This window comes from Gossypium hirsutum, chromosome D01 (genome assembly GCF_007990345.1).
Source record: "Gossypium hirsutum isolate 1008001.06 chromosome D01, Gossypium_hirsutum_v2.1, whole genome shotgun sequence".
Classification (NCBI taxonomy): Eukaryota; Viridiplantae; Streptophyta; class Magnoliopsida; order Malvales; family Malvaceae; genus Gossypium; species Gossypium hirsutum.
The window spans coordinates 23,681,811-23,704,240 of record NC_053437.1 but is presented as its reverse complement, the minus strand read 5'-3'; the positions used below and the strand labels follow the sequence as shown (position 1 = coordinate 23,704,240).

The window sequence follows — 22,430 nt, the reverse complement described above, 5'->3', positions numbered from 1 at the left end:
ATGAGGTAAAAAGATAACTTCTTTCATATACAATCATACTTGGACAATTGATTATATGAAAAAATATACCAAGGGTTCAAAACTCTTACGACCTGGGATCACTAGATTTGCTACCAATTTTATTGCTTTGGAGAGCATTGTTAGAAGCAAACAAGCACTAAAGTAAATGGTGACTTCTTCAGCATGGAAAAGCTCCACATATGCAAGAAAACTAGCTGGACTAGAAATGACGGAAGTTATTAACTCAAGTGAGTTTTGGAAAAAAGGTTGTTGATGTCTTAAAGATCCAAGAACCGTTAGTTAAAGTGTTAAAAATGTGTGATGGCGATCAAAAGTCAACTATGGGTTTTATTTATGAAGCTATGGATCGAGCAAAGTTGGCAATTCAAAGAGTTTGTTGCTATTACTAAAAATATTGGGATATCACTGATAAGAGATGGAGTGATCAATTTCATAATGATTTGCATTCTGCTAGTACGTCGTGAAACTTTTAAATATTTTAATTTGTAAAGTGTTTTGTTTAGATATTTACTATATTATTTATTATACAGGATATTTTTTATATCCACAATTTCTGTATGGAGGCAATTCCACAAACCATGTGCTTTGTGAAACCATGAATGGAGTTAGAAATGTTATACAAAAGCTAGAGCCTAACATGAGTAATCAAGTTTTGACAATGAATCAGGTATATATTTATATACCTAAATTTATAAAGCAACCTATAAATTCTTATATTGTAATTACTGATTTAGTTATTTTTAGTTGTTGCTATATCGAGATAAAGTGGATTCTTTTGGAACACCATTAGCTCAAGTTGCAATTCTGAGGACTAATCTTGGTAAAAGAGAATTTTACCTTTATAGTTTTGTAGATAATAAATATGTATTTATAAATACTTTATGAATTGCATCTTATTATTTATGTTTTTTATGTAGCTAAATAGTGGATTAATTATGGAGGTTGTGCGCCTCAACTTCAATGCATTGCTGTTAGAGTTTTGAGTCAAACAACTTCAACTTCAAATTGTGAGCACAATTGGAGTACATTTAGTTTGATCCCACAAAGAAGAGAAACAAGCTCAAGCATAAAAAGCTTCAAAATTAGTTTATGTCCATTATAATAAGAAGTTGAAGCTAAGGCACATAAAAAGAAAAAGTGTAAAAGATTTAGAAATGGCATTTAATCCAATCAATCTCGATAACATTTTTGAAGAAGAGGATCCATTGAATGCATGGATTGAAGAAAGAGAGGATTCTATGCTTGATAGTGAACCTAATTTTTCATGTTTACCTAAAGAGTTACTGAATGAAACTGATGGAGAAAATGTCGATGAAGAAACTCAAGGCGACAATATGGATGACATTTCACCTGCTTAATCTAATGAGGAAAGTGTTCAACTATCGACATTAAGTGGTGGTGATGGTGATGATCTTGGTGGAAATAATGAAGATGCATGCCAAATAGAACCTAAGCACATATATTCTGATACATTTTATGGAGGCTAAGGTATGACTAGATATCCTTATGCTACTGATCTAGGTTTGTATGAAACAAATGCATCTATTAGTTTACAACATAGAAGAGGTAGAGATGATAGAACCCATGGGAGGATGAGAGAGCACTTTAATGATTCATTTACAGGCTCATCATCACGTATTTTAGCTACAAATGAGAATGAAATTAGTGAATCATCATCTCAGAGTTCTCATTCCTACCAACCAAATGCATTTTATCCACCTTACTTTGTACATAATTCAAGCTATGAATCTTTTGGTTATCATTTACCTCATCACATGTTTCCTACCAATGATGCATCTCATGGTTCTATCCCTCCACATTTTGCATACAATGTGATGCCTTTTTCACATAAGATGGGAGGAGATTGAAACCAAGGGAGTAATGAAAATAGATATGATTTAGGTCCCCCACGTCATTCAGTATGGCGGTGAATTATATAACAAATGGAGTTTTTATATATGTATGTTTATATTTCTCTTTTTTAAGTTAATGTAAAATTAACTTTTCATATCAAAATATGAGATAATTTATATGTTATTTATTAAAATTATGGTTGTTATTATTCATGATTTAGTGTGACAATGTTTATGTGGTTCATATTTATTTTCAATGAATTTTTATTTATAAAATTAGATTTTTATTTTTATAAATTAAATAAAACACATAAAAGAGTATCATTAATATTAGGGGTGAGCAAAACTCGATTTGACTAAAAAAATTTGAAGAAAAATTCGAATTTTGAGTTAAATGAATCAAGTTATTCGAGTTATTCAAGTCAATTTAATTTTTTTTGAATTTTGAATTCGAATCGAGTGAAATTTCAAATCGAATAACTCAAATAATTCAAATAAACTGAATATCAAATTATAATATTTTACATTTTTACCCCAAATAAACATTTTTACTTTTTCTCCAAAACTTTTACTCCTTCTCACTTTCCCCCCAAAACTTGTACTCTCCTCCCATCCCAACCCTCATCTACCCCAAATCCATTTCCCACCAATTTTTTTAAATATTTTTCCTCCAAAATTTTACTCCCCTATTTACTTTCCCTCAAAAGTTTACTCTCAAAAACCCTCAAAAATTTTTATTTGCCCCCAAAATTTTTACTTTCTCCCACTTTTTTACTCCCCTCCTATCCTAACCCCCATCTACCCCAAGCCCATCCCTTTTTTTTAATATTTTCTCTCCAAAATTTTAATCCCAAAAATTTTTTATTTCCCCCTAAACTTTTACTTCTCACCCTTTACCCCCAAATAAAAATCAAAATCATCCAAAAAAAATCCCTAAACCTAAATAATAATTTTATTTATATATACTATTTATATTATTAAATTAAATTTCACATTTTGTACTATTTAAATTATTGAATTGTTTAATCATATTGAATATTTATATTAAAATTGAATTATTAATAATGTCATAAAATATTTGTATTAAAATTTTATGTTGGTATCAATTTCACATTTTATCTTTAAAATAACTTTTATTAAAAAAATCACATTTTTACATTTAATATATTTTTTAATTTCAAAATACATAATTAGAAGATAATTGAAGCAACTAAGTAAGCAAAAAAGCTAATCCGTATATAAAAGATTAATAAATAAATTATGAGGTGATGAAAGTTAATAACAAATTTGATTATGGAGGAAAAATTTGATTACGGTGGATGACAGTGGTTACAAAAACCCAAAATTATTTTTTAATTTTAACTCAAACAAATATATTCGAATTCGAATTCCATCTCACTCGACTCAATTCGAGAAAATTTCAAATCGAGTTAGGATGATAAAATATGATTCGTCAACTCGATTAAGTCGAAATTTTTTCATTTGATTCGACTCAATCGAACGCTCACCCCAAATTAATATTATAATAATAAAATATGATTGTAAAATGTATAAATATAATATTTTTGAAACATTGTGATTTTTGAAAAAATATCATCCGCAACAACTATTTTGCTTTACGTACCGTCCACAGCATCCGCAACCGCAATTTAATACTATGATACAAAGATGCCATGACATAGGTCATGGTTTCACCAAAATTTATATTACATAATTTACTAACTTATGAAAAATTATATAAGTATAAAATAAGATAAATATTGTTGATACAATGATACGATAAGGAGTTATAAAGGAGAGGGTGATTGTGCTACTGAAGGCCAGTTCACTTAATTGGGACAGAGAGTCGGACGTTATAAAAATAACGATGAAGTAAGCTTTGGGGCTTTTTTTTAAAAGTAACCCAAAATTTTTTATTAATTATGAAAACAATCCAACTTAAAAATCATGTACGTAAATGACTTGATTTCTACAGTGCTTCCCAATGCTGCTAGACACATCGACCCCCCATCATCAGCCAATGGTTTAGATAAACTTGAGAAAATTTTTAAGGGATATATTTAGGTAATTTAAATAAGAATTATATATATTTTTAAGTTTATTGTTTTTTAAAAAAATAAAAAAAGGATAAGGGTTTATTTTTGTTATTATTTTATTTTTTAAGGGTTATTTAATTTTAATTTCAAAAGAGGACAGACCTAACATGCAAATAGATCAAAAGTTGAAAAATATTTTATTTGGTGCTGGCATGCTGACAAGCGACACCCCTTTTTTAACCAATCTAAAAAGGATAATTGCTTCATCAAGTCCCTGAACATTTTATATAATCACACTTTAGTACGATGCTACCAATTTATCAGGCAGCACCACTAAATTTTTTTTCTTAAATGCAATCATTGGTCGATGATGGGGGGCTGGTGCTTCGGTGTGTCTGGTGGCACCAAAAAATACTATAGAAAATCGAGTCATTTACATACATAATTTTTAAGTTGGGTCATTTTTGTAATTAATCAAAAAATTTGGGTTACTTTTATAAAAAACCAAGCTTTGTCGAGTATATGCTAGGAGAACTAAACAGAGTGTAGGTTAGTATATGTTAGGAGTTGATCTTGTCCTTATCGTTCTTGGAGGTATTTTTAGGCAGGAGTCCCTTGTAATATGGTGTTAACGTGCTTAACTTACTATCTAATCATCATTGCGGAATGTATGGGGCAGATGTCTTCGATAGGGCATATCTTGTCATTCATTCTAATTTTACGTTATAAAACAGTTACACTCACATGGAGTTTGGTGACCAAATAGACCATGTTCCTAATAGAAGGTTGAGGGCCTAGAGTAGCGGATGGTTCCCGCTTGTCGGAATGGTTAGGATGGGAGTTGAAACTTAGGGCAACCTTTCAATTGGTAATTGTTGTTCAGACAATCTTTCAGCTTGTCACATGTCCTTATTCAAGTGGAAGGATACAAGAAATATAAAAAATAGACAAACACCTTAGGAATATATGAAATATTCAATTAATTAAATTTAAATATGATTTATTATTCAATTTTAATTTAAAAGAAGAAGACTCGAGCTGTATGAGAGATGAGCCGAAGGAGTATCCCACATTGTGGACAAGTTTACTTTAGGGCAAATTCTTCATTGCTTTTGAAAAGTGCCGTGAAAAAGTACTTTTGAGAAATAAAATGTCCATTTTAGACATGTTATTATCAAGTAACAAATATACATTTAAATAATATTTAAATTAGTTAATATTATTATATTTTAGTAATAATATAAAAAATTATTATAACTTGTTGTTAATATTTTAATATATAAAATATAAATTGTAAATATTTTTAAGCAATAAATATTAATTATTTATAAAATTTAATTAGAATATATAAACTATATTTTAAATATTTAAATATTTGTAATTAATATTTTAAAAAATATTTTTTATTTTTAATTAATGATTTTAACACAATTGTAATTAAACACCAAGAAAAAAAAAGAAAAATACTATGTTATTGGAGGGGTGAAAAAGTAATTAAGCACTAAAGTGCTTTTGAGAGAGGAAAAGCTAAAATTTTTAGCTTTTCTTCACAGCAGTTCTGAAAAGGTAAAAATGTCAGCCAAAAGCAGCTTGTTCTTCACAGCTTTTCTTTCAAAAATACTTTTGGAGCCAGAAATATTTTTTTTAAGTAATGAAGAACTGGCCCTAACTTGGTACACTCCAACAACAAAATTATGACAATAGTTGCCGTTAACTAATACTGTTGGTGAAGGTATACCGGCCAATATTTAGGGTTGGAATTCAATTTCATTTAGTTTTTAATTTTAAGCCATTTGACCTATATTTGGTATTTCCAGATTTGGGTTTATGTCTTGTTTATAAGGAAAATATATATTATGCCCGTATGGATAAAAAAGAAAATTAGAAAATTGGAAATGGAAGCAAAGGCAAATCATGGAAAGGAAATTTACCTTGATTTTATCTGAGTACCATAAACAAGGAAACAATTTACGGTATTTCCTTGTCCATATCCGACAGGCTTTGCTTGTGAATCTTCTTTATTTGTTCAAAAAGGGTTTAACCATTAATATCATCGCACATGTAACTCCTGTTGAAGATTCCATGGAAATTAGCTTGCTCTTATAGACTAAACATATAATGGGCTCACTTGACTTTGAGCATCATTTGACATGTTATGCAATAAATCCAACCAACCCTTCAAGCCATTGGTTCCTTTTACCTTTAGCACGCCTTCTAATGCACCAAACTAACAGTGACGACAAAGTAAAGTCACGTTCACAAAATATATAATCATATGTGAGAAGAAGCTAAAAAGGAAATGTAATGTTGCAGCTGGTCAATCAACTCTTCACGTCTACATTCTCCATCTCGGATTGTCACGGGTTTGACAAAACTTTTTCTTCTTCTCTTTTGTTGTCCCCATAATTTCACCCATTATCCAGCGTTGCAGTAGAGGGCTTCAAAATGCCATCTCAGGGAGTGAAGTTATATGTCCAAGATAAACATGTATTATCTATTTGTTTTCCTCTCTTCATTTCTTTCTTTGTATTAACTACATTTTTTGGTTTTTGTCATTCGCAGGTGGTCTTGGATAATGGTATACTGCAGGTCACAATATCTAATCCAGATGGCATTGTCACTGCTATTCAATATAATGGCATTGACAATTTGCTTGCTGTTGAAAACCAGGAAGCTGATAGAGGGTAAATATTATTCCTATGCTCTCTCTTCTTTGACTATTGGATAAAATTTATAATGGACTTCTTTTATTTTCTCTATTCACTTATTTCTATCTTTTTTTTTTAATTATGCTATTAGTCTTTATACTTTGCGAAAGTTGTTGATTTAATCCTTATACTTTAATTTAGTCATTCTTAATTTCAGTAAATTATATTATTTTTAAAATTTGATATGACAAACATATTACATATGTATAATATCATGCTAGCTTATTATTTTCATAGATTATTCGCTAAAAATTCAATTAATGGATCAGTAATTATCATTGGGAGAAGATGGATTAAATCTACCATTGTACGCTTAGTACTGAACTAGTAATTGAATTTAATCAAATGAATTTGATTGTTACTATATGGATCAAGACTAAAATTTTAAAATTCAAAAAGTACGAAAACTAAAATTTATCAAATTCAGTACATAGACTAAATCATAGAGACTAATAGTAAAATTTAACTCTTTTTTTTCGTGAATAATTATAAAAGTCAGACTCCATTTTCTTATGAAATCAAAAGGTATTGGGACCTCGTCTGGAATCTAGCAGGAAGCAAAGGAACAAAGGGTAAATTTGATAAGTATGTTTTTTTTCTTTTTCATGTATTCGAAAAATCATATCTTATACTACTCGAAATGTGTGTTGAACATGAATGTTGAGAAAAAATACTTCACGTGAGATAAAAATGGAAGTAACATATACAGGATTGAAGCAACAAGTTTTGAAGTAATAGTGGAAAATGAGGATCAAGTGGAGCTCTCATTTAGTAGAAAATGGGATCCTTCCCTTGAAGGCAAAATCGTTCCCTTGAACATCGAGAAGAGGTATTTATAAATTATGTTACTTGAATTTAAATGTGAGTGTTAAATATATATATATTTGAAATGCTATTTTCAGTTGTTTTCATGTATGTACATGTATGTAGAGGGTGTTTTGGAGGGGATTAGTAAAAGTATTATGGAAGCCTCTGTATTAAGAGTAGATTGTATTTTAGTTCTTTTACTCAAATAATAGGAAAATTAATTATTGTACATTATATAAAAGAGCAAATTGGTCATTTATGTTAAAAATTTCATTCATTTTTGCTATTAAAAACTGATGTGGCTAACGGAACAACCAGAAGTAACATGTGGCATGCCATTGTACCTTATATTGATGTCCAGGGACTGTTTTTTAATAGTAAAAATGGATAAATTTTTTAACAAAATAACCAACTTGCTTTTTTACATACAATGATTAATTTACTCATTTTTTGAATAGATGAACCAAAAGATAATTTGACTCCTAATATAGAAGCCTCCATGGTACTTTTACCGGTGGAGTATCATATTATCGAACTCATGTCTAGAGATGCGAGCAACATAACTTATGATTTCAGGGGAGATTGTAACAAAGGCAAAATCCTGTTTTGAGTATGTTTTACAGGTTTATAATGCTTCGTAATTCCTCAGGATTCTACACCTATGCAATTTACGAGCACTTGAAGGAATGGCCTGCTTTCAACCTTGACAGGTTCAGGGTTGCATTCAAGTTGAGGAAAGACAAGTATGCATATATATATATATATATATTGAAAAATGAATTTAAAAAAACTCAATGACGTGTTAAAAGAAATGAACAAGCATTGAGTAATTTCAAATGCACAGGTTTCATTACATGGCAATGGCAGACAACAGACAAAGATACATGCCCTTGCCTGATGACCGTTTACCTTACAGAAGCCAAACCTTGGCTTGTCCAGAGGCTGTCCTACTGGTTGATCCAATGGAAACTGAGTTTAGAGGAGAGGTTGATGACAAGTACCAGTATTCATGCGAGAACAAGGACAACAGGGTCCATGGATGGATTTGCAATGACCCGCCGGTCGGGTTCTGGCAAATAACTCCTAGTGATGAGTTTCGATCTGCCGGGCCTCACAAGCAAAACCTTACCTCTCATGTCGGCCCCACCACCCTTGCTGTAAGCAAAACCTTACCTTCTTTTTCCACCATAACGTTTGCTTTTAATTACAATCTTACACGACCAAATCGACCAGGTTATGCACAGTGTTCATTATTCAGGAGAGGATTTGATATTGAAATTTGGAAGTAATGAGGCTTGGAAGAAAGTTTTTGGCCCCATTTTTATTTATCTTAATTCTTTGTCGGATGCTGGAGGTAACCCACTCTCACTTTGGGAAGATGCTAAACAACAGGTTCTAATTTTCTTCTTTAAGTTACTCTCATATGAGTGTCTGAATAAAGAAAAATGAATAATCATATCTACATACAAGATGTTAAGACTGAAGTTGGAACTTCTACTTTAGATGAGGATTGAAGTTCAAGACTGGCCTTATACTTTCCCTGCTTCTCAAGACTTTCCACAGTCCCATCAAAGGGGAAATGTCAGTGGTAGATTATTAGTGAAAGACAGGTAATTTATCTCATTTGGGATGTTCTATTCAAACCTCTACTTTTTAATCATTTAATGTGTGAACAATTGAATCTTTTCTTGGTGTCACTTTGTTTTTTTTTTTTTTCTTTTCAAATTGATCTTCAGATATGTTTGCAAAGACGACATACCTGCCAATGGTGCCTATGTGGGGTTAGCACCCCCTGGAGATGTTGGATCTTGGCAGAGTGAAGTCAAGGTAATTCCGGATATTGGAAAATTTTTCTGTAAATCCGAAGCAGATTCAGATATAAGAACATTCCTTATTAAAATTCAACATCACATGGTTACCCTTGTGTCAGGGCTATCAATTCTGGACTAGAGCTGATGAAGATGGCTATTTCTGCATTAACAATATTTGGACCGGTGACTATAATCTATATGCATGGGTTCCAGGTTTCATTGGTGATTATAAATATGATGTTATCATCACCCCTAGCGCAGGTCTTTTACTTCAATTTTTTCTACTGCGACCTCCTAAGTTGTTGTTTTGATGAAGAATATACATTTTATAACGCGATATTGCAGGGTATGATATATACATGGGTGATCTTGTATATGAGCCGCCAAGAGATGGCCCTACATTGTGGGAAATCGGAGTCCCGGATCGCACTGCTGCAGAATTCTACGTTCCTGATCCGAGTCCGATGTTTGTCAACAGGTTATATGTTAACCATCCTGACAGGTTGGCTTCTTTTCCTGCGATTTTATGGATTCATCATGTAGTAAGATATATTTTCTTTTTAAGTTTATAAATATTTGCAGATTTAGGCAGTATGGGTTATGGGAAAGATATGCAGATTTATATCCTGATAGAGATTTGGTTTACACAGTTGGGGTTAGTGACTATACAAAAGACTGGTTTTTTGCTCAGGTCACCAGGTATTCATTCCCCTATGAATTCTCAATAACATTTCCAGATTTAGAATCCTTAGGTATCTTTGTTTTGGATTGCAGAAAGAATGATGACGACACATATCAAGGAACTACATGGCAAATCAAGTTCAAACTAGATTGTACTGCAAATGAAACGGAAACATACAAACTACGATTGGCGTTGGCTACTGCACATGCTGCTGAACTTCAGGTATAGAATTTCATTGTTAAGAGTTTTAACTTTAGATGACTAAACTTTGCACATTAAATTGATTTCTTTGTTTTATGAAGGTAAGGGTCAATGATGATGGAAAGTCTCCTCTATTTTCAAGTGGACAAATTGGTAAAGACAACACAATAGCCACACATGGTATCCATGGGCTTTACCGGCTTTACCATGTCGGTATTCCGGGGAATCTGCTTCTTGAAGGAGATAACACCATATTTCTAACTCAACCGAAAAGCACCAGCCCTTTCCAAGGAATTATGTATGACTATATTCGATTAGAAGGCCCTGCATCTTCTAATGGAAACAAGAAAGCTTAAATTTTTTCCAGATATCCACAAAATTGAAGCTAGAAACAGGTTTGAACAAGTTTCTGTCAAAGAAGTATATCCTGTTTCATATTGATTAAACCGTATTTCTGTAGTTGATTTATGTACAACATCAAAATCCCATGGATTCAACAAAATGGAGACTAGGAGCACTCTTGAGAGGAATATCCGATTTGGATTTCAATAATTATGTAAATGATAAGAATAAAATACATATATTATAGTCAAATTAATTGAGATTAAATCTAATATAATTAGAAAATATAAAAACATGAATTTGTCAAATCTAAAAATATTTTAAAATTTCAAATTCTATCTAAAAAATCTATAAATTTAAGAAATTATCATAAATATTACATTTCTATATAGTCAAAATCTAAATTCAAATTGTGAAACACTACCTGCAAATACTCCTTTATGCTTTATCTTTTCTAATCTTCACAGTTTTTTGTAGCAATTTCATTGAATTTGAAACTTAAGCTTTCAATATTTAAACTAAAACAATGATCTAGAGTAAAAAAGTTGTATTGTAATATAATACAATTATAGCCCAACAAATAAATAAATAATACACATTACAACTTTTAATAATCAAACATTATTTTTCATCAATATTTTCCTAAAACTTGAGTGTTGAGCATAATTAAAAAAACTGAATACTACTATAGATGTTGCAAATAAGCTCAACGTAATTACTTTTGAGATGTGACAGTAAAAAGTGATCACAATACATGCAAGTGTATTAAGTATCACACTGATATACGTGTATAATTCGTATTACACTAGCATGAAAGAACAATAACAAAAACTTTCAGCTAAGATATTGACCACGAAATAGTAGCCAAGAGAATTACTCAAATATGAAAAACTCATATTTAGATATAATACCTTCAAGTTCTACCTTAACTAGATCTTTTAATTTACCTTCTACTCCTCTTAAGAAAATTACCACAAATAAATTAGATTACCTACACAAAATTAACCATATCCCTAAATTAAGCTAGATAGAAGATCTTCACCTATCTCTCTTAAAACCTTATAAAGCTTTCAAAAACATCTTCAAGTTCTTTCATCAGATCACTAGCACGTTCAAAGTCTCAAGCACCGAGAAAATACATCCAGTTAACAAAGTTTGATTAGTGCATTCTCCCAGCAGGCATTGTTGAACATTTTTTCACCATAGAGATTCCTCCAGAATTTCCACAACAATGGATCGAGCATGGATAGACCCATATCCAATTTGGAGTAGTCAGGCTAGCGTTAAGCTACAATGGCAACAAAGGACGAACTACCTCTGCCTAAATAGCTCTCTTAGACTCAGGGTACCTAAAGTATAAACATGCATGTATAGGTATCGCCGAGACATCCCTTAACTCGGGAGTAGTCTACTTGATGTTCTTTCCCAACTACAACATGGTGATAAAAGATCTGACATCGCTTAAGTGCCTTAGAGTCCATATCCAAATAGCTAGAGCGGAAATGGTAAGCGCAACCAACGAAGCAACACTTTAGTACTAGATGGCTTACAAAGTCTAAAACAATGCAATTGATAGTGTCATCTCAAAAAAGAATGAGATCTCATTCTTAAAATATGATACGCAAGATAACTCAGTTACCTGTGTATGTTCTTAAAGCGGTACAATGACAAATTACAAGAAGTTCCGCAAAAGCATGAAATTAATCCAGTTGACAAAAGCCATGTTCACATCAAACGCTGACAAAACGGTGACCATAAAGTTCAAGCACGATGAGAAAGACAAAGAAAAGGAAAATTTCATTCCTGAGAAGACAGCTCATTTATGAGGATTTTCGTATTTTTATATTTTTCGTCATGTAGCATATTTCGTTGTTTTCTACACCAATCAAGTACCATTTATCATGTAGTGTCATAAATTTCTTACACTATTTACTTAATGTAAAAAGTCTACGTTGTGTCATAAATATTTAGTATTTTTTCATTATGTCATGTAAGATGTATATTTGCTATTCAAGTGAATAGAGATTAAAATGATCAATAGTACATGATTTAGTCTTTAGCTTATACATTTCTCTATAAATAAGCAAAGAGTTTTTGTTGGGAGATAAGAGCCTTTCCACATCCTTTAGACATTTTTTAAAAACACAACTCTTTAAGTGTTCTTCATAAAAAAAATTCTCTTAAGCTTTGTAATATATATTTCTTTGCTGCTATGTCATACTCAAATCTAAGGCAACAAGCTTGCCATTGACACTTTAACCTTGGAGAGAAAGAAGTTAAACTCATTTAAATGAAACATTATTCTTGCAAATCATGAATAGTAATTCTTGGCAAGTCATCTATAGCGCAACATCTTCATCATTATTTGTGTCGATGGGATTTTGAAAAGGTTAATATATACGGAGGCACTTAGTAATTTATATTTATTTTGTATTTAAATTTTTTGGGACCTAACTAGTACCTAAACTTAAAAATTGTAAGTTAACTTGATACTTTTTTTAAGTACCTGACTAACACCATTAAAATATGTTGATATGGAACTGACGACCAATTAGCACGGTTACATATGTTAAGTTTGTAATGCCCTCAACCCGATTTAATTCGTCAGATTTGAATCTTAGGTGTTACAACTCGATTATTTTTTGGGACCTAACTAGCACCTAAACTTAAAAATCGTAAGCTAACTTGATACTTTTTTAAGTAAAATATGTTGATATGGAACTGACGACCAATTAGCATGGTGACACATGTTAAGATTGTAACGCCTTCAACCCGATTCGATTCGTCAGATCTGAATCCTGGGTGTTACAACTCGATTACATACTTACTTAAAAACAAAACGTACTAATTTTTTACATTTAGTTTTTATTTAAGAATCTTATTCCAACTGACTTACAATTGGTTGTACTGTAGATAATTACAACTATTGTACAAGACTTCAAATAACGAGGACTTACAAGTAAATAACATAACTTAATTACAATATTCTATTTGTTTTAATCCTTTAGTGATAATACAAACTACAATTGTGTTGCCAACACGTTCTGTATAAATAATAGTCTGTCCCGCCACCTCTGGCATAGCCTTGGCGTCGTCTCTCTTGGCGTAAACCCAATCAACTTACCTATAACACAATACACAAAGGTAAGTTCATAAGAGCTTAGTGAGTTAAACTCAATTTACTTGTATTGTCTTAATACAAGGCATCTAAGAATTTCATTATCATTTCATTGTTCTTCGTTCTTCAACTTGACTTTGGCAAGTATCTTACTTCTTCATACCATAGACATCACACCTAACTTTGAAATCATGATTTACCCTTCTCGTCACTGATTCATTACTTACATTCTTTATTTAACCCATTTTGAGGTTTCTTAGCCATTCTCATTCTAAATTCCATACAAGCTAAGTATTGTTAATCGACTCGATCTTCAAGTCCATTTGACTCATACTTTGAACTCGCCACATATTTCAGTGCATTCCAACTTCTTTGTCTATATCTTAAGACAATGCAGGATACGGCAAAACCTTTCTTACGAAATTATTTCTCTTAGTGTTCACCATAAGTTCTATTCCTTTAGAGTTCGCCATATGTACTATTCCTTCTGTGTTCGCCATACGTACTATTCTTTCAGTGTTCGCCATACTTACCATTTTTCTCTTTCAGGGTCCGCCACAAAAGTATTTCCTTCAGATGATTGCCATAAGGGCCTTCCCTTAGAATGCGCCAAGAAGGCATTTTTTTCTATGATCACCACAAAGGCTCCCATTTCACAGATTACCACAAAGGCTTCCATTTCATAGATTTCCACAAAGGTTTTCATTTTCTGGCATGTTCACAATAGGGATTCGCCTAAACTCACATTATGTGAGGTTTGCCCCTCATCGTCTTAGGTCACGTAGAGAACTCTATTAGGTAATAACCTCCCTTTAAATATTTCCATATAATGCAATAACCCACCAGTTGTGGTCTTACTCAATATGGTGCCATGGACTTTTTCTTCTAGAGAATCGTGTTTAAAGTCTCAAAAGATTACTTTAGACGACTTCATGGAGACAGACCCAGACTTACTTAATAGATCTTTCATGCTCTGACACAATACTAAAATTATCATACATTTTGTTTCATGTTTAACCTATCAGATTCTTCACGAACTATACATGCACGTCTCATTTAGTGTTCATAGTCTGACCATTATCTCTAGAAACATTGCAAATACTACCTTACATAGGAGAGTCAACTTAGAGGCTTACCTGATTTTTGCCTTCTGTAGCTCTGAGCTTCATACTTCCATCGAATAATCAACAACAAATATTTCTTGAAGCATAATAGCCAAACTACAAAGCCGAAATGTTGGACACTATATGTAGATGATTCAACAGTAAAGAAAGGATTAAGAGCATGTGTTCTTTTTATAGACCCTAATTAGAATGAGTAAAAATATGGACTATCTTTTGACTTTCAAGCATCCAACAACACAACAAAATATGAAGTGTTAATTTCTAGGCTACAACTAGCTCGACAATTGGGAGCAAGGGAGCTAGTAATATTCAATGCTCCCCAGTTGGCAACAAAGTAAATGATAGGGTAGTACAAGGTAAAAGAGCCTAGTTTGAAGAGATACCACACAATGGCTGGTGAACTACTTGCTCAATTTGACAAGGAAGAAGTTCAACAGTTGTCCAAAGTAGAGAATACCAAGGTTGATACTTTATCTAAGTTAGCCTCCTCCATCATCATTAAGCAAAGAGAGAAGATCCTATTAGAACATAAGGTCACCCCCAGTTGCGATGATAAGCAGGTATTCACTGTACAACAAGATCAAACGTGGATGACTCATATCATACAGGCTTTACAAGGGGAAAGTAAAGAAATAAGCAAAAAAGAATTAGCCAAGATACAGGATAAAGCAACGAGGTACGTAACTGTTACACACATTTAATATATTTTTCATGTCTAAAAATTATATAGGTCTAATTTAGTGGAAGTTATTAAACATGTTTCCTTTAAATATATATCATGTTAGATGGTGTCCTGTATAGAAATGGTTACTCCCAACCGTTGCTGAGATGTTTAACCCCCAACAAAACTGAGTATGTCATGAGAGAAATACATGAGGGGATATGTGGTGATTATTTAGGAGGTAGATTGCTAGCCGAAAAGGTTCTTAGGCATGGATATTATTGGCCGAACATGTAGAAGGACACGCATGAACTGGTTTGCACTTGTGATACTTGCCAGAAACATGCACCAGTACAACGATCATTAGTCAAACCTCTCTAAATTATATTTGGTCCCTGGCCATTTTCAACATGGGTGATTGACATCTTAGGTTTGTTTCCAATTGCCACAGCTCAGAAGAAATTCATAGTTGGAGCTATTGATTATTTTACTAAATGGATAGAGGCTGAAGCCTTAGCTACAATAACAGAAAGGAAAATGGAGACTTTTTTCATGAAGTCTATTATTTGTAGGTTCGACTTCCCGCATCTAATCATAACAGACAATGGAACTCAATTTCAAGAAAAATTCAAGAACTTCTGCATAGACCTACAGATACCACTTGCCCAAAATTCTGTGAAAACCCCCTAAATAAATAGCCAAGTTTAAGCAATGAACAAGAAAATCTTGAAAGCTTTAAAGAAAAAGGTGGACGATGCTAAAGGTGCATAGCTTGAGGAATTGTCAGGAATTATATAGGCCTTAAGAACGTCCTTTTATACAATAACGGGGGAAACAACATTTTCATTTTAATGAGGACGTCAATTAAGAGGCTATGAGGCTTAATTTAAATATTATCAATGAAGTCATGGAAACAACAGAAGTCAAGAACGCTGCGCGAGCTCAACAAGTTGCCCGATATTACAACACCAAGGTAAAGAACAAGCAATTCTAAGTGGGTGACCTAGTCTTAATGAGGGCAGTTTATCGGCATCGCATAGCTCCCAATTGGGAAGGAACCTACAAAGTTATATAAAAAATAGGTTTTTAAGCCTACAAGATAACAAAGATGGATGGGCCTATTTTGCCTCGCACATAGAATGCTTGTCACTTGAAAAAATACTATGTATGAACAATCCATCCTCATTTCCAATAAATTTATCATTGTTCAAATTTTTGTTTATTGTTTCCAAGTATTGGATAAGTTATAGAGTTCATCAATTTACGATCGCAACTCTATTCAAACAGTTCGCTGATTTACAATCACAACTGATATTATCAAAGCTCATTGATTTATATTCATAGCTTAGATTCATTGATTTACTATCATAAACGATTCACTTAGAGTTCACCTATTTACAATTGCAACTCTATTCAAACATTTCACTAATTTACGATCACAGTTGATATTATTAAAGCTCATTGATTTATGTTCACAGGTTAAGTTCATTGATTTATGATCATGAATGGTTCACTTAGAGGTTACTAATTTACAATCACAACTCCATTCAAACAGTTCGCTTATTTACGATCACAACTGATATTATTAAAGCTTGTTTATTTACGATCACAGCTTAAGTTCATTGATTTACGATCATGAATGGTTCACTTAGAGTTTACTGATTTACGTTTGCAACTTCGTTCAAACAGTTCATTGATTTACAATTACAACTGATATTATTAAAACTCGTTGATTTACGATCATAGCTTAAGTTCATTAATTTATGATCATAAACTTTCACTTAAAGTTCACCGATTTATAATCAAAACTTTATTCAAACAGTTCACTGATTTATAATCACAACTTGTAACAGCCAAATTTTAGTGAAACCGGAACAATGGTTTCGGGACCACAAATCTGAGTCTGAAAAGAAATTTATTTTAATATTATTTTATTATTTTCATTATGATTGAAATATTTCATGAAAATTTAGTAAAATAATTTTACTAATTTAATGTCTAATCTGATAAAAAGGACCAAATTGCATAAAATGCAAAAGTTGAGTTCTATTAGCTAAAAGTATCAAATAGCTATGAAATTTAAATATTGAGGTCCTTATATGGCAATTATACCATTAAGTGGAGTTAGTAGATAAGTACGATGGTTCATCCATGGAAATTTAATTAAAGAAAATGATGAAATTGGAAAATAAAAGATGAAAAGATGATAAATTAATAAAATAAGAAAATATCATCATTTTTAATCATCTTTCCCAAAATTAAATCCATGGAAACCCTAGCTAAGAGAAAGATCTTAAGAAAGCTTATTTAGCTTAATTGGGTAAGTATTCTTATCTCGTTTTTAGTAATTTTCATATTTCTGATATCGTAATAGCTTAATCTAACTATTTCGGGGATTAATTTGTAAAGTTACCAAAGTGCTAGGGTTTTTCCATGGATGAGTATGCATGAATTATGAATTTATGGTAGAAAATGAAAGGTTGTTGATAGGTAAACAACTTTTGTAAAGTGAATTATGATGAAATTATGATTTAGGGACTAAATTGAAAAGATGTAAAATTTATGAAAAAATTCTGATTTTTATGAAATAAATGGGCTGTAAATGTTATATGTAAAAATTGACTAGGCTTGGAATAAAGATTAAATTGCATGAATTTCATTTTCTAAACCTAGGGATGAAATCGTAATTAATCAAAAGTATAGGGGAAAAATGATAGTTTTACCTAAAATATGAATTGGATGGAATTGAATGTGAATTTTATTAAATTGAGTTAAATTTACTCGTATAGATCCGGATAAACCTAGTTTAGAATTGGATCGGGGAAAACAAAAAGTATCAAAATAGTAGTATATGAACACGAACATTGTCGAGGTAAGTTCGTGTAACTAAAATGAGAATTTATATGTGTTAATTGAATTGTATGTACGATTTTGTATTGCTATCATGTATATGAAATTGACTACATATTTGACAAAGCCCAATAAATGTCAAATCCTGTTTGAATAAATGAAAATTCGATTGATATAGGATTTCCCGTATTTGGTTTTGATCCTGCATATGTTGCAAACACACCACAGCTCGAAAGAGCGTCCCGTTATTAGCCCTCTCAAGCTTCCCGTTATATGGTTCTTGCGAGCTTCCCGTTAATAGCTCTTCGGAGTATCCCGATCCGTTGTGATCCTACATGTGTTGTAGACACACCGCATCTCTTATGAGTGTCTCAATATATGGCTCTTCATAACCTTTCAGAATAAAGGCTCTTTGTGAGCTTCCCGATATTGGCTCGCTTGAACTTCTCGATATATGGCTATCCGGAGCTCCTGATTATTGGCTATTCAGAGCTACCTGTTATAAGCTCGCATGAGCTTCCCAGTTATGGCTCTTATGAGCTTTTCGTTATATAGCCCGGATAAGCTTCCCGATATATGACTCACATGAGCTTCCCGTTATATGACTCGAGAAAATACTTCCTAATTATATACTCTAAAGAGCATTCTCGAATATGAATTGATCGATTATAGATTTGTACACTTTGAGTGTACTACCCGTGTATCCATTGATATTTAATGGTTCAACGGGCAAAATCCTGACATGAGAAAACATGAGTTTTAAATGAATTGTTTTTCGTATATCCTTGAAATACATGGAATTGATATATGTGATTTTAAGATATGGAAAGTTTATGAATGTGGAAATTTTGTTACATGATGAGCTTATCCTTATTTCTTCAAAATTCATGTAAATTACATGACTAACATGTTTGATGAGAATATATGTTTAGGCTATTGGCTAAATTGTTTTGGATGTATTATGTATGCTTACCTTAAATGCAATTGAATGGCTAAGCTTTGAAAGCTTACTCTGTTTTATTTTCCTCTGCTCTATAGTAATTCGGAGGCTCGTTGAGTTGGAAGCTTGGCGGAGGTATCATCACACTATCCATCGGCTCATCTGGTATATATAGCAAATTAACTTTGGTTATAATGGCATGTATAGGATAATTTTTCCAATGTTGGCATACACATGTTTTGGTTGTAATTAGCCATTGGAATGGCTTGTAATGATTGTGTTTTGATATATATGGTATTATCATGTTTGAGGTATGAATTTGATTATGCATATATGCATTTGGTATCTAGGTAAGTATAAGTTTTGGAATGACATAATAATAAATTATCTATTGGGATGCCTAAGAGCATATTGGTTGTATGTGTAATATCTTAAATTTAAGACTTGGTTTTGGCTTGGTTTAAATGTCTTGAATTGGTTGGTAAATGTGTTAAAATGTTGATATAGGTGGAAGACAAGTTTGGGTGAGAAATAAGGCTGAGAAATAGCCTTATTTTGTCCACACAAGTAGAGACACGGGCGTGTGTTTCAGTCATGTTTGACACACAACCTAGCACATGGGCGTGTGTTTCGGTCGTGTGTCCCCTGCATCTTTAAAATTTCAAAACAGAATGCTCAAGCATTTTCACACGGAAAAAGACACGAGCCTGTGTCTTAGCGGTGTGTGGCACTCGGGCGTGTGACTTGGTCATGTGCACTCTACACCTTAATTATGCAAGTAAGTATGCTCACACGGCTTAGCACGTGGGCGTGTGGCCTGGCCGTGTGACCCAAGTCAGTAACCACCCTAATTTGGACACAGGTTGGGACACAACCATGTGTCATTACTTTGAATACCCACACAACCTGAGACACAGGCGTGTCTCTAAATGATGTGAGACACACAGCCTAGCCACACAGGTGTGTGTCCCCTGCATCTTGGAAAATTTTTTGAAATTTTGTGAAAAATTCTCTAAGTTTCCGATGTAGTCCCGACTCAATTCTAATGCGCATTTTGGGCCTCGTGGGCTCTTATAAGGGACTTTTGTGATTGAATTCTAATATGAATATTGCATGTTGTGAAATGTCAATTATCTGTTCTGTAATCTCTAGTAATACTCTGTAACCCTATTTCGGTAACGAATTTGGGTTAGAGGTGTTACATTTATTGGTATCAGAGCTATGGTTTAGTCGATTCTTAGACTAACGTAGCAAATACAGGCCTAGCTATACATGTAATTATATAACCTGTGATAGTGTGATATCTCATGACCATTTTAAATATGTTTTTCATATAGTAATATCGTCCAACTGAGCTGACTCCGAATAAGCTGAGAGTAATGCTCAAGCTTCAGTACAAAGAGCAGCATCTAGTAGTAGAAGGCTTGTATCTGAGGGCCGAGGAGGAGAGGCAATAGAAGCCTTCCTCCAAATGATGAACGAATGGTTTACAGAATTTGTAAGACCAAATCCAGTTGTACAACAACCTCCCCCTCTTGTCTCTCAACCGGTTCTTGATATGCCACAAGGTTCTAAACTTATTAGAACTAGTAAGCCCCCTGTAGATAAAATCTGTAAATATAGGGCAGAATTTTGGGCTACAGCCGAAGATGATCTTGTAAGGGCTGAATTCTAGTTGGAAAATACTATCAGAGTTCTTAATGAACTATCCTGTACACCAGCTGGGTGTTTGTAATGTGCAGTATCATTGCTAAAAGACTCAGTTTATCAGTGGTGGAATACCTTAATCTCTGTTGTGCCAAAAAATAGGTTACTTGGGAATTTTTCCAAACTGAATTTATAAAAAAAATTATATCAACCAGAGGTTCCTTGATCAGAAAAGGAAAGAATTTCTGGAACTTAAACAAGGCCGTATGGCTATATCTGAGTATGAACGAAAATTTTTTAGACTGGGTAAATATGCTAGAGAATGTATCCCTACAGAAGTCGCAATGTGTAAGCAATTTAAAGAATGCTTGAATGAAGACATAAAGCTGGTAGTTGGGATTCTAAAATTAAAAGAATTTACCGTACTGGTTGATCGAGCTCACAAAGTTAAAGAACTGAGTAAAGAAAAGGGACAAGCCGAGATGAAAACCAGAACTTCAAGTAAAATATTTAATAGAAAGTCATATCAGTCGGCCTCAAAGAAGTTAAAGAAAGATCATGATCGTTCTATTACCTCTGCGTGATATTCTAGGAGAAGTAAAAGCATTCGATACTCTAGTCTAAGATTCCAGGCTACATCTGTAGCAAGTGCAGTTAGTGTTAGAAACACTAAACCTAAATGCAAGCACTGTAATAAATTTCATTTTGGAGAGTGTCGCATGAAAAGCGGAGCTTGCTTTAGATGTGGTTCATTTGACCACTATCTCAGAGACTACCCGGAAAGCCTAAGAAAGATACCATACAGACTTTAAGGCCGAGCAACCCCACCTCAAGAGGTAGACCACCTCGTAACCCTGGTAATATGAGTTAGTGGAGGTACAAAAAAGGATTCAACTACCAAATCTGAAGCAGAACACCAGCAATGACATATGTTATTCTTGCACGAGAGGATGCCTTTGCACTAGACGTCATTACTGGTACTTTTTCTCTAATTGATATTGATATTACTGCTTTGATTGATTCTGGTTCAACGCATTCATATATTTGCACAAATTTAGTGATTAATAAAAATTTATCTACTGAGTCCACTAAATTCGTCGTTAAAGTTTCGAACCCCTTGGGCCAGTATGTAGTGGTTGATAAAATCTGCAATAATTGTCTGTTAATGATACAGGGATTTTATTTTCCAGCTAACTTGATATTATTACCATTTGATGAATTTGATGTGATTCTGGGTATGGACTGGTTAACTCAGCATAATGCTGTGGTAAATTGTAAACAAAAGCATAGTGTTGAAGTGTCAGAATGGTGAATTACTCCATATTAAATCTGATAAAATAGATGGTTTGTCTAATGTGATATCAGCTATGTCAGCAATAAAATATATCAGAAAAGGGTATGATGTTTATCTTGCTTATATGTTGAATACTAAAGTATCTGATTCGAAGCTTGAATCAACGTCAGTTTTCTGTGAATATTCTAATGTGTTGCCCAGTTTACCACAGGTTAGAGAAGTAGAATTTTCTATAGATCTTGTTCCCAGGATGACACCAGTATCTATAGAACCGTACCGAATAGATCCTACAGAATTAAAAGAGTTTAAAACACAGTTACAAGAACTAATTGATA

At 32.8% G+C, this 22,430-nt stretch overlaps 1 protein-coding gene across 4 annotated transcripts; it reads left to right on the top strand.

The window, feature by feature from the left end:
* The first annotated feature begins 6,060 nt into the window (after positions 1-6,060).
* Positions 6,061-10,713, top strand: LOC107921046 (probable rhamnogalacturonate lyase B). 4 transcript variants are annotated; one of them, XM_016850900.2, is made up of 14 exons: positions 6,063-6,397; positions 6,473-6,594; positions 7,144-7,203; positions 7,328-7,447; positions 8,049-8,168; positions 8,270-8,582; positions 8,659-8,817; positions 8,929-9,035; positions 9,162-9,252; positions 9,356-9,497; positions 9,582-9,738; positions 9,819-9,935; positions 10,011-10,140; positions 10,221-10,713. In XM_016850900.2, the coding sequence occupies exons 1-14, from the start codon at positions 6,356-6,358 to the stop codon at positions 10,473-10,475; spliced, it is 1,935 nt and encodes a 644-aa protein (XP_016706389.1). In that variant the 5' UTR covers positions 6,063-6,355; the 3' UTR covers positions 10,476-10,713. The 4 variants fall into 4 exon arrangements, with proteins under 4 accessions (XP_016706391.1, XP_016706389.1, XP_016706388.1 ...); XM_016850899.2 differs by having other exon boundaries at positions 6,206-6,397; positions 7,144-7,199; positions 7,324-7,447; XM_016850902.2 differs by lacking the exon at positions 7,144-7,203 and having other exon boundaries at positions 6,061-6,397.
* Positions 10,714-22,430: the final 11,717 nt, after the last annotated feature.